Consider the following 17,415-nt stretch of genomic DNA (forward strand, 5'->3'; position numbering starts at 1 on the left):
CATATCACAAATGTTTACCACAAATGTTTATCACAAATGTTTATAAGCCTGTTTCTGTATCAACATTCCAATAAGTACTACGCATTTGTGGCAGGTTTATTGCACTTCAGTATTAGTCTGTAGAAGTAAATGTGGGCAAATGGCAAATATGTTGCAATCTGACCTGTGAAAAAATTTCCACAAGGTAGTCCAATTTTTCTGTTTGCTGTTTCTTTCATGACTTTTTTAAATTTTGGTGTTAAGCTGTGATTCTGATAAATTCATCTTCTGACTGAATAAAGATAGCCAGAATTCAGGATTTAAGGAGACGTTTTATCTACTGAACTCACTTGTCAGCAGGCAGCTGAGACAACCAAAGATGCCAATGATGGTGGTAAATTATCCCACAGCAAAAGGAAGGGTGGAAGGCAGGATAAGACAGATGGAAGGTTGACTTGTTTGAAAGTTGATCTAGATAAGCTATTGCAAAAAGCAAACCCAGAAACAACCCACTCAGCAAAATCCAGCTTGAAACTGGCTGAGTTGGAGCATATTAAACTGTGGGCAGGTGGCATCCCGTATGAGCTGGGAGCCTGCATCCTGCTGAGAGCTGTGCTCTTCCGCCTCCCAGCAAACTGATTGGAAAGGCGTGTGGTGTCCCTGAGAAGTGTGAAAAGGCACAACCCAAAACCTTTGGCTCTTATTTTATTCTACATTTCCTTTTAAAGATAAATATCTTACAATTTGGTGAAATGCTTCTCTAGGTGGAGACTGAAGGAAATCTGGCAATGAGGTTACAGCAGGTCTGCAGGAGAGGCACTAGGTATGGAAGTTGTGATGTTGCACCATAGCCAGCTGATAATGAGCTTCTCTAGAGCTGCTAGGGTGTTTGAAGCCTAAATACAGGAGGAAGCAAAATTTATGTGATTCTGCATAGCTTTGACCAAAGATCTCAAAGGACATGAACTCCCTGAAAGTTTCATAGAGGTGCTCTGGGGGTGCCTTTGCTGGTGGGGAGGCTAATGTGTTTGTGTGTGCTCTGTGTTTCAGGGATAGAGCTCTGTCCTCCTGGGCACCGGTTCATGATCACCATGGTGGCGAGCTTCATTGAAATGGCGGGGCAGTTCCTCATGCCGGGGCTGGCTGCCCTCTGCAGGGACTGGCAGGTCCTCCAGGCAGTCATCATCTGTCCTTTCCTGCTGATGCTGCTTTACTGGGTGTAAGTATTTCTTCCTCCTGTCAGGTCAAAGGCAACATGAGCTCCTAATGCAGGACTTGGGCAGTGCTTCACTGTGGGGAAGTGTGTGTGCTTCACAATACATATGAGCCTTTCCCTTTGTTATTCCATTCACCTTGTGCAAAGACTTGACTTTGAAATAAGAATAACTTTATAATCTGCTGTAGCACGCACATATGTTACATGCTGTGACAAGGTGGGAACTTGGGAGATGGTCCTCTTTGATTGAGGTGCAGTTTGTATTTTTGCTGTTATTCTGTCTGTCACTTCCCCTTTAAAGATGAAAACAGTTTTTGAGAGGATGCATCTCAGCCTAGCTGTTGTCAGATTATGACTGCATGGCTACATTTTCCCTTAATACCTGTGTTGTGGTTCTGTACTGTCACTGTTCATTTCTTTGGCCTGGGTTATCCAAGAGAGGTTAAAAATAATGTGTGTCAGCTCTTCAACAAACACGCTTGGATATCTTGTGTACATGAGGTAGTCAGCCCTGAACTAGACTTGATTTTGCCCAAATTAGCTCACGCTATGCTGAAGTCTGTGTGGGTGGTCTGTTCCAGGCAGTGGTTCAGGATTGTTCCCACAAGGAATTCCCCACTCCCGCTGCTCCCACTCCTCTCTGCCTGCGGCGGGGCATTAATACAGTTATCCTGAGAGAAGTAGGATGGCTTTCACCTTGGGGATGGTGCCAGGTCCATCCCCACTGTGACTTTTTAAACCTCCCAAAAATCTTGCTTTGTTGTTCTGTCTTAATAGTGACACGCAGTGGCGGCATAACACAACAGAGGCTTATGAGAGCAGTGTTGTACAAAACCATTAAAGATAATACTAACAAGTCTAAAATATTAGTTGCTGTGCACTCAGAAAAATGGCCATCACGCTGTGTAGGACCAAGTTGTTTATGTACCCATGGGAGGCTAGGCTGCTAGCTGTGATGCCTGACGAGTTGCAATGTGTGCAAACATGTTACAATATGTAAGAACTTTTAACAGTTATATTCTTGTATCAACTTCTTCCAAAGTTCTCTTGTGTTCGTGATGGTGACTCTCAGTGGGGATTTTATTGCTTATTCCCAGGGCAGACATGCTGCAGCACGGGCAAAATGCAGCACACAGGAGAAAGTTACAAGTCCTTCGCAAGATAATGGCAGGGGTTTTACCCCTGTATTCCAACATAACATTTAAATAGTCTTGTCTTGTCAGTGTTAATCTCAATGAATACTGAAGAGTGGGTTTTTTTATGCATGATACTGTTCTCCCCTCCCGTACCTGCCGTATGTTACCCATGTGCAGGTCTGCTTCCTGTTGCGATGCCACCAGCTGAAATGCCTTATATCCACCACTGAACAGAACCCAGTATCAAGCATAATGTTTACAGATATGTGTCCAAAGGACAGTACACTAGTATGAAGATGCCTAATGAACCCAGTAGATGGGATGGACAGCAGGCACCCCTCAGCAGTCTTCTGTATGTTGCATGTTTTCCAGTTGGCTGTGGCAGGGTCTTGTATGTTCCTGTTGAGAGGTTGTTCCTGGGTGACATTGAAAGCAATAGGAAATGTTAAAATTTATTTTGTAATCTGCAAGAGCTCTGTGGCTTTTTGGCTGTACAGGACAGGCAAACCAAGGAAATAGATCCCCTCATATAATGTTGGTTATGGCAGCTTGATAAATAGTGGTAACAGCCAAAGGATCAGGATTTGTGTTGCCCAGGGTTTTTGCATTTGCGGAAATGGGCTCTGGTTAGGATGCCTGTTTAATTATACTGTCAGTACAATATGTACTTTTCTCTTAGGCTTTTCTCTTCCATCTGTTGCATATTCTCTGGAAAGTGCTACCATTTCATTGCCTCTTCCCTTTCTTCCAAACGGAACATGGACCCTCAGCATGTGTTACGAATGAAGGAAGAAAACTAACTGATGGGTAATAAAAGAAGAACACTGCTTGTTAATTCGCCATCATGTACCCAAAGCAGTGAGTTCAATAACAGATGTTGTGAACAGCCCCTGCACTGCCTCCTCCTTCCTCTATACTCTCTTTACTTCCATCTCCTGCTGTGAGAGTGGCATTTGCCTCTTCAGGCTGGGGCTTAGCCCTCTCTCAGCTGTAGATTTGCTCTGCTTTTGGCCACATGCACATGACAGACTATACGGTCCCCAGTGGTGCATGGCTGAGCAGATTGGGTAGCTGGGCATGGATGGGGGAAAGGGGAGACAGCAGATATGTCTAGGAGGGATGAGCAGGTGGGTTTGAATACAAAGGTATCGAGCAGATGCCACTGCTAGGCTCTTAGGTCATTCTGGAAGGGCAAAAGACACCCATGTAAGCCAGACTTGGGCACAGGGGTTTGTGACAAGTGTATAAAAATAAGTCAATAGAAGTTAGACTCCTTTTAAGTGTGTATGTATATTATAGCCATGAGGGAAGGGGAGCTCCAGTTATACAGAGACCTTATTTTCTCTTGCTTAGAGCAGGAAGCTCCAGACAGGATGATGCCATGAATGTCAGCAAAGGTATCAATAGCTTGAAATAAACTCCTGCTTCACTCTAAAGTGAAGAACTGGGAAAAGGTGGCCAGTTCTTTTCTAGTGCTGATAGATAGGATTTACTCTCACCAAGACACAAAGTTGGACGAACTGGGCTTACTGCCTTGGGGCAGACCCCTAATTGACACATTACACCCTTTTCATGGTCATCCATTTTCCACCCATCTGCACAGGATCACAGTTTTCCTTCCAGCTACACGTGGTACCTTCCTAGTTCTTGTCTGTCAAGGGTTCTTCTTCTGTTAGGATTTCTTGGACTTGAGATCTTTCTTTCCCCAGTGTCCCTTCCACTCATTCCCCTCTCCTCTCTCCCCGTACTCACTCTATGTTCTTTTCTCTGACTGTAAAAGCATGGCCCTTTCCTCACTGATGGTGGAGGTAGCAGACTATCAACCAGCTATGTGGGGAAAATACTGAAAAACAAAGTTCAGCAGGAAGAAATGCATGCATTGGCTATAGTGTTCACCAAGGACAAACTGTCTGCACACCTTAGGGGCAGGAACACTGAGGGAGCTTGGTGTACCACTCGAAGGGAGACATGAAGCAAAGGATGGAGTGGCACAGAGGTGTTTAAACAATGCAGCTAACGGGAACTGTAAGCCAAAGGAATGACCCAAAAGGTGACCAAAAGCTGAACTTTGCTACATCAGCTCAAAAATACATATTACATTTCACACCTCCACATAGGCTAATGATTAAAGTCACTCGAACACCAACCTAAACATGAAATGACATTAGCTGTAGCTTTACCTTTTCCCTTCCCTGAAAGAAAACAATATAAATATAGCTTAACTGAGGATGGAGGTCAGAGGAGACTCCATCTTTGTATCCTGGGATGGTCAATGGGCTGTACCTATCTTTTCTCTCATTGCCTGTTGTGTAAGAATCGAACACTCAGCAATACCAAGTGCTTCTTCAGGAAATTCAAAAAGCAAGCTTGTGTTTGTGATCATAGTTTTAGCACTACTTAGTCATCTTACAATTTAATATGTTTATTGTTGGCTGTATTATTCATATTTTAAGTATTCATGTATGCTTCTGCAGACAGTGTACTTACCACCAGCAACCCAAGAAGCTGCATTTCTGTTGCTCAATAAATGACACTTCTGTACCTGGCCATGAGAGCTATTGAACGTGACCAGTCTTCTAGTCTGGCCATGAGAGTTCATTGGGTGCAACCAGACTTAGTGTATCACACAGTCAGCTCAGCCTGCTGATCTGGGCAGCTGCCCACCCTCAGCAGTAACCTGTCTCAGCTTCATTCAATTAGTATTTAATGCCAGGTGATAAAGCATGGGGTGGTGAACAGATTTCTGTGCAGAAGTCCACTGGGACCAAGGGATTTGGTTTGTGGTTTCTCTTCTTTTTTTTAGCTTTTGAGTTTGTGATGGTACTTGGTACAGCAACAGAAGATGCAACAGCAGGTGCATACAGATGATGCTTGGCTGCAGGATCCATGCCCCACAGATGAGCTCAGGTGCTTGCACAGAGATGGGGCAGCCAGCACTTCCCCTTGCTGTGCCTGGTAACCTGGGCTCAAGGCAGCACACAAGTTTTTAAAGATCCTTAATGAACCTCCCACTGCTCACACTTAATGATGGAGTAGCTGAAAGATGTGAGGCTTTAGCACTTCCAGTTTGAGAAAACTGCAGGAGCTGGAAGATAGAGACAGCGTTTTTCCCCACTGTGCAATGCCCATCCCTGTGGCTCCCTTTCTTTTCGTAGATGCTGGTGGTCATTATAGGAGTTGTTTGGGACCTTTAAGCAGACTGTTCAAAATCTGAAACTTTTAGCCTAGTGTCTGAGACTGTCTCCTCTCCAGAACCAAGCATGCAGAGATTTTGCATTCAAAAGGTTTTTAGTATTTCAAAAAATGCTTTTGCTATACAAGACTTACTGCAGGAGGATATGCCAAAGCATCTGTGCAGCACAATAGTAGTAGGGAGGTAGTAAATAAGCTGTCAAGCTGAATGGCTGTCATCAATATTTTTATTGACTGTTATCATTTAGACTGCAGTCTGCCTGACTTCTCTCCTTTCTACTTCTTTTTCAAAAAATTACTTAATACTTTCTCTGTCTCATTTGGAGGTTTTGCTAAGGGGTCTTCCAAATTGTATCAGCCTAAGAGATGGTGCAATTGACTGCTTGGAAGTATAAGAACTGAGCTGCATCCACAGCAAAGATCAGTGCTTTGTAAAGAGAATTTGAGGTTTGTTATATGTTTGAAGTTAAAAGTAGTTGTTAAATTGTTCTTAGTAAGGTCTTTTGAAAGAGCAGTGAAAGTGAAGCCTTAACATGAGAGAAAAATATACTTGGAGTGAGATCTGAAAGTTTTCATATCTATAGAAGTACGGGAGATTTTGGTTTTTTCTTCTAAGATCTACATGTTTCTTTTGGTTTTGTATTAAAATAAACTCATCTGAAAAATAAAAAAGGAAGAATGATCAGTTAAGCTCATGAATCTGGTAAACATCAGCACTTGAAGGAAACAACTGGACAGAAAAACTTTTTTAACTGTGTGTGTGTATATATTTTTAAGGCAACTCAACTAACACAATATTGTCTTTACTAAGGGAAGCTTTTAAAACAACAACTAAATATTGTCTGGAACACAAACGATACTGACCTGTATAAAGAATGACTGCATATATGGGAGAAGGTTTTTAACATATTTAAAACCTGAGAAAATATGTTGCAATATAATCCTAAGGAGTAATTCTTCTCTTTCTCTGTCTTTAGAAGAGAACCCAAATTACTTCTGTTAGCTATTTTCCTTCTTTGGTCTGAATTACCATGTGTTAACTGCGCATCTCATTCATTCTCTTCTTGGCAGCAAATGTCTATTGCAGACAGCACTGCCTCCTCCTCCCAGTTTTTTCAAAATTATATTAATGGACAGAGCACCTGGAATATGTTATAAAATTCTAATTTGTCCTATTTCCATGGGATAGGACAGTTCCTCTATCATTTGTGAAGCAAAGTAAAAGAAACTGTCATTAATTTGCACATTCTGAATTGGTTTTCCCTCTTTTTTTATTTCATGAGTGATTCTTCTGCATGTTGAAATAATTACATAGTTCCTGAGTGGTTAAATGAGCGGCTAAAACTCTATCAGTTCATCCTCTGATAGAAACTTGGAAGAAATCATAACCTGTTTTCTGTCTTCAAAGTATTTTCCCAGAGTCCCTTCGGTGGTTGATGGCTACACAACAATTTGAAGCATCCAAGGAACTGATCCTTGAGTTCACACATAAGAACAGGATGAACACAGAAAGCGACATCAAAGGAGTAGTGCCCGGTGAGTAGGAGAGAAAACTGCAAATCCCCCAGCTTTTCTGTAAAGGCTGCACGTGGCATTGCTGCCCGGAATTAAATTATCCATTTATTGCCTGTAAAATCATCCCATTCATTCATTCGTTCGTTCATTCATTTTGCTTTTCTTGAAAATCCATTCCGAACTCCAGCACTGTGTTTAAAACTACTTGGCCTGTTGAACAATCCTAGTAATTATAGTCTTGTCTTGCAGTGCCGTATGTCTTTAGAGACATCTCTTGAAGAATTTTACCACGGCTACAAGAGTGCGCCTTCAGCTCTGTGTGCCTCTGGAAACTGTGTTATAAGGAAGCTGCTTGCTGGGATCCTGCCCATCAGCCAACATTTACTTTTTTAGTTTGGAGAAGCAGCAGCACTCAAACCCCCTATGTGCCAGCCCCATGGGAAACTTAAACCACAGTTTCTCTTTAAAGCTTTGCTCCAGTAGCTGTTTTGCTTTCCTCTCCTGCATCATCTGAGTGATGCTGCTTTAGGGATGGGGAGTTGCTGCAAGTGGCAGCACTAGAGTGCAGTTTTTGCTTGAGAGTCTAAATTACCTATTTCTTGGTTTTCTGGTGCTTTTGGAAAGAGCTGGCTCCTCTCATCACCAGAATTGTCACTGAAATAGCCAAGATCCTATCTTGCAGGGTGCTTTGCAGAAGAGACTTCTGTCTCTGTGTGTGTGTGTGTGTGTCTCTAATTACAACCAAGATAAAGAGTTTCTGGATCTTCATCTCACCAGTGCACCTGTCAGATACGATGCAGGCTCCCACCCCCTCCTTGTCACAAGCCTGACTCTGCCCATAAACACCCATTTTGCATTGTCACTTGCAATCTGTGTCAGACTATGCACTAGTCAGAGAACAGTGAAAATATATCTTGTTTTCCAATTTTTTTCAAACCCTACCTCCTCTGATCCCAGGAGCTGCAGGGAGACCTCGCCCAGAAGTGATGCTTCTGCGCTTGTCTGATACTTGCTGTCAGAGATCTCTGGGGTAACTGTAGCTTCAGTCACTCACTGTTAAAGGCATCAGTCAGCACTGAGACAGACTTCATCCAGGATAGAAAAAGACCATTATCAGTGTCTAATGAATAAAACAGTCTCTATCAGTGAGCAGTGAGAAAGCCTGGTTAGGGACTGTGGTATACATACCACCATAATCATTGGTGTGATTTTTGGTGCACACTGGGAGTAATTAGCTTGCTTGCATGTAATTGTGTGTCTGGGGTTACAGTTCCTGGATTTGCATCACACAACATGCCTTTGCAATGGAAATGCTGTTTTTCTGGCAAAGTTCTGAAAAGCATAGGGATATGTGAACAGCCATTAACCTGGTGATCTGCATCCCCCCCATCTCCTTTTTGCAGATCTTCCTCACAGTAAATGATGGATCTTGAGAAAACCTATCTGTGAGGCTACAAAATATCTCAAAATTTGACTTGGAGTTTCCCAGCTCCTAAGTTTGACTTTTCTCAGTCAGCTTCTTGATTTTGCAGATGAAATAAAATATATTTTAGGGGAAAGAATAAACTAATTACCTAAGTTTGCTTTAAGGAAAATAATAAAGAGGCAACTGTGTCTAGAGGGATTTATTTAAGCCATGTATAAAGTTATTGCCCATGGAGGAATGCTAAGTGTCAAAATGGTTTTATGGCTATTATTTGTGACTGATTTACTCCTATCAGCAGTTTCATGGTAGGAGTATACTCCTGCTTAAGGGAGGGACTCCCTTTCATGTGAAAAACAGAGCATTATTTCACATCTCGATACTGTGGATTCTCTTGACTGCAAATACATTTAGATATAGCAGTTGTCAGTACAATGACTTTTGCAAACTATAAATTGTTCAGAACATGGTCATTTCTGCCTCCTTGTTGATGATGGGTTTGTTGGGGATGTTGTTGGTGTTTTTTTATTATTTCTTTCCTCACTTTTTTCTTTAAACTCTTTTCTGCAGCCCCACACTTTAAGGCTTTCTTGACCCAGCTCTGGAGGGATGCTGCATTGCTGTAGGGGGAGAGTAAGAGAGGAGCAGTATCAAAAGGATGAAGTAAGATTAACTACAAGCTGTTGAAGGAAAGACCTTCTCTCTCATTCTGGTTGCATGGGAGTGTTGATGGTCTGAGTGAGGACAGGAGAAAAGTAGAAATCCTGAATTAAGAATGTGATCAAACCACAGGCCATGTGTCCTGCAGTGGGTCAGTAACCAGAAGAAAGCATTTCTCTGCTTTTGTGTGTTATAGTCACATACCCATAGTTGCTATAGCGGGGAATGGGTAAAAAGCTGGTATTTGTCTGGGAGAAAGGATGCCATTGAGCCTGATGCAGATATCCCCTATTTTCCCTTGACTCCATTGTTGAGCTTTCCTGTCTGTGTGGAGAGGGTTTTGTTTGTGATTTGTTTTATTCTTTGTTTTCCATCTGAAAGGGCTGGAAACTGTTTTGCTCTAGTTAGAGGCCATTGTGTTCCTGTTTATTATTCCTCATTTCATTGTTGTAACCACCTCCTGTGATTGAATTACTCCCAATATGTTTAAATGATAAACAGCTCACTTGTAGTCCCTTCCAGCAGAAAACACCACTGTAATTTTACTCATACATATCGGTCAAATTAGTGTATCCAATATAACAGATCATTACAGGAGTTCCAGTTTCATATGTACCTATTTTGGCAGTTGATATGAGTTCCATAATAAAAAGAAGCAGCATTCTAGAGGGTAACGTATTTCTGGGATGGAAGAAAATTTAATTTTGAATTGCTCTCCGAGCAGTGAGCACGCTGATTTTCCTTTCTGAAGAATCACATAATTCCCTTTGCCTACTGAAAGCTTTTACTTGTCCATTTGACTGTACTGCCCATAGTGGAGAGTGCCACTGTAGGGCCTGCTTCTTCTTGGGGAGTGGCCATCTACATGTTGGGTGGGAAAAAAAGGAAGCAAAATTTATCTGCTGGTTTTGATAGGGTGGGAGTGGTTTTCCAGTGCTCTTGTGGGAGATGTCTCTAAAGAGAACAACTAAATGTCCAGACAGTGGTCCAGCTGCAGTTGAAAGATCTGGCAGCTACAGAAACAGCCTCTACCTGGAGAAAATGAGGGTAGGCAGCTGATGGGCAATGCTCAACCAGTAAGATAGTATGGGACTGTGCTTACATGGGAAACTAGGTGAAAGAAGGGACACTGATAGGAGTCTGAAGTGTTGTAGAGTAACATTGCCCTTATCTTCGGTGGCCTGTCCCTGGGGTGATGTTGGTTGCACAAGGGGAACTGATTCCTCAGCATCTTTAAGTGGCTTTATTTTTGAGTGATTGATATACTTTGTGATTTTGAGCAGGAATAATTTGCCTTTGCAAAGAGATCTCTGGGTTTTTGTGGTTGTGGTTTTTTTCTTTAATGGTCAAGAAATCTAGGTGTGTTAATTAGACATGGTTAAATCATCCCTAATATGTTTTGAGTCTTAAAATTTCATCAGTTGGCTTAACAATTCGTCTTCTTTTAGAAATAAAAGTTAAAATTCATTTTTGCATCAAGGAAATTATTTTTATTCAACTGCGTATTGAAATATTATTTTTAAAACAGACTTATTGTATTTTGTGGAAAAATATTTCAAAACATTATCCAAAAAAGTCAACTTCAATCAGGAAAATATGAAACATTTTGATAATATTAATTCAGTACAGTCTTTTTAATACCAATTGGTCCAGAAACTTCACCTTCTCTTCCCTGTGGAACAAGAAACAAACGTACATTTCAGTACAGCTGCAGGAGAGTCATTTTGACTTAAGTGAAATAAATGCTAAGGAAGTATGGAGATCTGTTTAACAAACAGGAGAAAAGAGTATTTAAGGGAATTGGAAATCCCAAAGCACCAACTGTCCTTACACCTTTTAAAGGTGTGTTATACTTTAGATGGCTTTCATCATTTTTATAGGATGCATTCTTTTCCTTCGTGTGGAGGTGGAGGGTCTGTTTGTTGCCTGGAACAGGTCATGTGCTGCAGGCTGGTCTTGGCTGCACCAGCACCCAGCCCTGCAGTGTCTGGGTGTGCTGGGAAGTGCACCACTTGAGACACTGTATCATCAGTTACCTGAGTGTCAAACTTGGTGCTTCCATGGAAACCCACCCCTGTGCGATTCTCTTTGGCTTCCCCTATGGTGGGAGACATTTCGGATGTTCCTTAACATAAAAATAACTGCTTGACCAGGCTAAGAAACAAAGCTCCCTTTTTGCTAATCTCTAGACGAAAACACAAACCAGAGTGCTCCTGTGGACAGATAACTTGTAGCTGTTCCTTTCTAAGCTTACAGAAATAATATTGATGTAATCAGAAAAGGTGACCAGGAAAGATCAAGTGTTCCAAATAGATACCAATACTTTACCATGTAGGACATAACATGGAGAGGATGAAGGGATACAGTGGTGACGAGTACTCTGTATGTGTACATGTGTGGATTGCAGTTAGGAAAGCTGTGGTTTTCAGGGGCTTTGCCTCTGAAGAAAAAAAATCAAATTATCTTTCACTTTTCTTGCTACTGAGCAACAAGCTGCCATGACTTTTCTTTTGTACATAAGCTGTTTTTCTGTTTTGCTTTGCTGTATTTTTTTTTTTTTCCTAAGCATGAGTCTTGGATCTATGTAATTTTTTTCACTGCTTTTTCCACTGGGTAAATAGCAGAGGGAAGGGTGAAAAAGCCTTATGTCTGAAAGTCAGTCTCTTTCCCTGTAAAGCTTTACTCATATCCTTAGACCATCATACCTATAACTACACTACTGTTTTAAAGCTTGTAATGGATGAAGAGGGTATTAGCTAGATAAAGAAAGCAAGTTTCCTGGCCCCATAATACAGGTAACTCTGTGTGATACTACTGTGTACAAACCTGACAGATGTGTTCCTTTACCAGATCCTGTTTCTTGGGTGTTTAATGGTGCCAAACTTTTAAATACCCCGTGCAACTCCCAAGGAGTGGCCAGCTAAATGTGGGAAGTGTAGTTAAAAGAGTTCAAGATGGTGCTTGAAGGCAGACATTAAAAAGGACTTAAAAAAGACATCTTAAAAAAGGCTTTGGGTCAGCCACAGAGATATCCATCTCAAAATTTAAAAAAAACCCCAACCAAATAAAAAAAAAATAGCCAGTGATTTCTGTTGCCCACTTGTATGTTTAATCAGCTTTCAGGAGGGTCTGGGTTTCTCCTTATGGGCCCCTGTTGTAGGGACTGATGAAACCTGTGCAACTCTTTCAGGATGTGCTGTACATGATAGTGATTAACAAGGATAAAACTGGTCCATTAAGTCCTCTTCTTCTGACTAGCTCTACAGGAATGAAAGAGGAGAGCCCATGACTATATCCCTGGCAGGGGTGGTAGTCATATCTGACAGCAGCAGGTTTCAGAGGGGACAGAGGAAAAAGGGTGTACTCTACTGTGAATGTACCTTTCAATGCCACTGGGAAAAGCCAAATATGCAGGAAAATTTAAAGAAAAAGAAAAAGAGGGGGTTGTCAACCTCTGTTTAGGCTTGAATTACTCTTTCTCACTAGTTGAGTTCTCTGCAGAGTCTCACTGGCCACACTCCATCCTGTTGATTTGTGCCAGGCTGGCACTCTGGGTCTTTGTCCACGGTACTACATATCCTCCCAGAGGAGCTGGAGTCATGTGCAGAGGGCAGGCAACAAGCCCTGGTGCTGCTGGCACTTCCCCAGCCCACAGGCACAGGGAGGGGAGATGATGGAGAAAATGAGGGTAGGTGTGTCCGGATGTGGATGTGAAGGGTAGGAGAGGAGACCTCAGGAACCAAGTAGGGGTGAAGAGCAATAAGAAGGGACCAGTGGACAGAGAAGAGAGGAAATAAGAGACTTAAACAAGTTGTGGGAGCAAAGATTAAAGATAGTTGGAGGGAACTTAGAGAGGCAAAGACAACAATGGAGACCAAAGGAACTATGATCATATGCTTCCCCCTCTTTCTAGAACAAGCTGTCAAACCCAAGGATTCAGTCTCGCCCTCTTCTCTTGTGAAATCCACTCCTCAAAAATGTGCTTCACCCCTCCATCCTACCCAACTTGCTTGCTCTGCCTGCTGAGGTTTCCTCCATAGCTCTGGCAGCAAAGAGCAGCAATGCACGTGTGGGTACCTGAAACCTCCTGATGGCTCAGACACAGCTCCCCACAATGACATTTGAGGTGCTCTTTGTGTTATGGGGGTTTTTTTGATTTTTTTTTTTTTGTTGGGTTTTTTTTTTGGTGATGTTAGAAGAACGTAAACGTCTACATGTCACACCCTGGGAAATGGAAGAAGTCAGGTTGCCTGGGCAACCCTTGCTTGGCCTCCTGGCATGAAGGCATGTTGATACAGCCTTTAATAACATGATTACGACCTATTTTTTCCACAGGGCATAGGATGGACGAATCAGTGCATAGGATGGACGATGATGTGGGAATGAAGCTGTTGTCTGTTCCTCATTTGTTGCAGAATTTGGAAGGTGTGTAGTGAATGAGGCAGAGGGTTGCAGGAGGAAAGAGAATAGTGTTGGGGAAATGAAGCTAAATACCTCCTTAAGAACTGTACTTGTTCTCTGTGTCTGACAGGAATGTTTTTGTATGATGATGGAGATTTCCCTGGAATCAGGCCCTTTCAGTCCTGTTGCTAATCACAATTTCTTCAGTGTCTGTCTCTAGTGTGTAATTCTGGGGCTTGATTTGCAGAAAGCTGGGAGCATTTATATCAGCAACTACAAGGTGTATTGCTGCATGATTTTTCTCATTCTGGACAAAAATCCTCTGTATTGTGTCTCCCTGCCTGCAAAACAGGAATAATCTTTGCCTTTACTCTTACGAGGTGGTAGAGATTATTTCATTATTATTTATGAAATGCGTGTATATTCTGACAGCACTGTAGGATTGTCTCTGAGGAAATCTATGAGTTTTTTGTACTCACTGGGAGGTTTGGATAATAAGGCTGAGAGGCACATGTTCAATGGGAAAGGTAGAGACGTCATTACTACCTGCCCATTTGGTGACTGCAGTGAGCATTCTGGGGGGGGGAAATTAATGTGTGATCACCTGAGTGCTATATCATAATGCATATGAGCAATTGAAGATTGCAAAGGCGCCCTTATGTCTGGCTTTTTCTTACTTTTTTGAATGTAATTAGAAATACAGGATTCAAATAAATTATTACAATCAGTCCTTAGCTGTTATAGCCATAGAGTTACACAGTTACTCTCATGAAATGAGATTAATTTTAAATGCTGTTAGTATTTATGTGCAATGCTTTTGTTAGAATGCCATTCCAGCATTTTAGCATTCAATTCAAATACCACTATAGTTGTCTGTGTTCATTCTTTTTTTCCCTTCCCATTTGCTCCTGTCTGTGCCTATCTTAAATCTTTGTGAGAAGGCAGCAGCTCCATTCCTTTGCTGAGATGAAGTTCTCCTCTATCTCCCCTCCTTTTATAAAGGGACTTGCCAAAGCTTTAGTTTCTCAAATATTGATGACTAGAATTGTAAGAGAGTACCAGCATTTCGTTGTCTGAATTACAAATACCTCATGGTCTCAATAAACTGGTGTCAAGTGTTCAAGTAGTACATAATCAAGTCCAACATAGCCTTTGCTTATGTTGGGGAAACATTTCCCCTTAATGACTGAGAATCTTACTTTGTATTATGCACTTTCACTTGCATTTGCAACACAAGGTCTCAGTTTCACCTAGTTCCCTCTAATGGCTCATTTCTGTGCTGTACTTACCTTTGGTAGTAAGGCAATGCCTCACTTTGTCACCAGCAGACCTTGTTGGTACATTTCTAAGGTTTTTGACAGGCTCCCTCCTGAAGTTTTTAAACAAGATTTATTTTTTTTTCTTTTGAGAATAAGACAATTCACCCTGCCACTAATGTCCTACTATCTGCTTATGATTTCTATTTTTCTATCCCTTATTGTCTGCCATGAGTCAGCATTTTACCCACCTCATAATTTCTGTATGTGACTTGATAGCCTTCAGTATTTCTTCATTATTAGGCTTTTCAAAAATGCAATGATTCAGACTACCAGTCCTCCATGATAATAAATAAATAAGTAAATAAGCACAAAGGGAGTTCACGGAGACAGAAGTCCTGGTAGGTATAAATAAACCTGTGTACCTGTAACTCAGTCTGCCTGAGAGTAGATTGCTTCAGCTCTGTGTTTCTGACTGGTTTACCTCCTGCTGCAGAGCTGTCATGCTCTGTGGATTGATTGAGTCTCTGTGCTGGGCTTCCATAGCTCTTTTCATGTTCAAAGAGCTACTGACAGTATCGTTTAGCAGCCAGAAAAATCCAGCAGAAGTACATCGCCACAGGACACTTGTCATTTTGGACATTCTTTTTCGGCTGCTTGATTTGGGTTTTTGTCTATTTTGTTTATGCCAAGTGATGCAGAGATGTGTGGCTTCATTTGAAGGCATTAAAGATACTTTCTAATTTTGAAAGCCATGCTCCTGAAACACAGAGGATCCCATGAGAATTCAGTAGTGTAGGGAGCTAGAAGCTGGTAGGATTCCCCATCCCATTAGACTTTCAAAGTCTCCCATTGAATAGTTTTAATTTCCATTGAGATATAAAGAGTTAGCTTGTTGACAGTTTTCCTACCGAGTCCTTGAATAGGAAGCCTAGAGTGTGTGTGGGCTCTGGAGTATGGGAAAACTTACTTGGGGCCTCTGAGTAAATGGGTAAAAATATTTTTTATTTTCTGCACTCTCCCTTATGGTAAATTCAAAACTGAAACACTTAATGCAAATTCCTTCTGAACCGATGACTTCAGTGCAAAATCAAACAATAAGCTGGAGGTAGAGGGAGTTTTTCTGGTATTAGCCCTGAGAGAGCAATAGTTTGCTTCCATGGAGCTCTAATAGGCTTCAGCTTGACTTCTCTTTTAATATCTGAATGTTGACATATGAAGTCCAGACAGCCTAAGAGCTGTCGCTCTCCTGATGCTCATCGCAGTCAGTCAGAGCAGGTCCTTTCATGTAAGCAGGCACCCTCCAAAGACAGAAGGTCATTTACAGGTGACTTAGATTTGGAGTTTTAAAAATATCATAGAGACATGGAGGTATAAATAGCTGGTAGAGCCAGGAGGCTTTTAGTAAGAAGTCAGGCATTCTTTGGTGTAAAGATGGGTGGCAGATTCTTTTTTTCTTTTTTTTTTTTTTCCCTTTGTTTTTCTTTTTTTTCCCCTTTTTTTTTTTCCTCCCCCCCCCCCTTTTTTTTTTCATTAATGCTTTTAAGGCTGTTACATCTGGAATCTCCTTTGAGGAATTTTCTTATAATGATGCAAGGTATCCACAGAGTATGACCCCCATCAGAGCAGAAGCAAGGGTGTGCTAAAGAAAGACTGCTGCATAAGACAGGATAGAGAAGGGGTGAAACTCCCCTCATGTGTGATCCTTGCTGCAGCTGAAGCCGAGGAGGTGTTTGTCAGTTCATATAACCCACCAGCTAGCCATTACTTGGGGGTAGAATAGCGATTCAGTGCGAAACACTGACAGGAATCAGTTCAGAAGCACTGAGTGCCTGAGTGCACATGAGAAGGATGCGTGATAATAAACAAAGAATTTAATGGATTATGGGAACCCCTAATGTATGAGCAAGAGAGGAGGGCAAAATAATATCTGGTTCCGAAGAGAAGTGTAACCAAGTTAAGTGTACTTCTCTTAATTTTTTTAAGTTGTGGCTCAATAAAGCATATATTGACAATGAAATCTGCTTTCTCTTCTGTAAGAAAAAATTAAAATTGCTCTGCGAAATGAAAAAATTCAAGAAAATCTGAAGGATATGGCATTAGGGCCTATCTTATGCTGCCAGAGGATGAGATGTTTTAGTTTGATAGGCCAGATTGTCCACATGAAATCTGTGTTGTGTGTTGTTTGGGTAGTGATTTTCCTTGTTGCCATTCAGATGAAATAGTAAACAGCCACCAACAGCTTTTCAAAACCCTTGTGCTTCTTCTAGTGCTTGCTTTGACTATTTTGCTGTAGATGGTTTAGCTTGGGCTCAGTTATAGGCTTTACAACTGCGTTTTATCTAAGTGCTTCTGTTGTTCTGAATTATTTTATTTGCACTTACTCCTTTCCAGAAACTTGCTACAAAAATAATTTTGACCTTTTTCTTTGAGATTAAGTACCACCTTTCTTTATTGCTTTTTTTTTTTTAATATAACACCAATCCATTGCTGAGCCTGCTGAGGGCTTCTGTAATACAAATATTAATTTAACCAATTTCTTCTTTTGCTCCACCTCTGTTTTTCTGCTTTTGTGATCTTCATGCTGCATAGATTCTGGGGAGAAATAGCCATTATCAGAGAGTAAGGGAAGTAGTA

At 41.4% G+C, this 17,415-nt stretch overlaps 1 protein-coding gene across 3 annotated transcripts in view; it reads left to right on the top strand.

The window, feature by feature from the left end:
- Window positions 1-17,415, top strand: part of SLC22A23 (solute carrier family 22 member 23) — a 111,753-nt gene that overhangs the window by 72,285 nt on the left and 22,053 nt on the right. For 2 of the 3 annotated variants that reach the window (XM_051799072.1, XM_051799070.1), the window contains exons 4-6: window positions 1,030-1,198; window positions 6,932-7,059; window positions 13,457-13,546. In XM_051799072.1, the coding sequence (XP_051655032.1) occupies window positions 1,030-1,198; window positions 6,932-7,059; window positions 13,457-13,546 (387 nt within the window). The remainder of the gene's footprint in view (window positions 1-1,029; window positions 1,199-6,931; window positions 7,060-13,456; window positions 13,547-17,415) is intronic. The other variant, XM_051799071.1, reaches the window with a different exon arrangement.

Source organism: Manacus candei, unplaced genomic scaffold, assembly GCF_025592945.1.
Source record: "Manacus candei isolate 608988 ecotype Guabito, Panama unplaced genomic scaffold, ASM2559294v1 h1tg000049l, whole genome shotgun sequence".
Lineage (NCBI taxonomy): Eukaryota > Metazoa > Chordata > Aves > Passeriformes > Pipridae > Manacus > Manacus candei.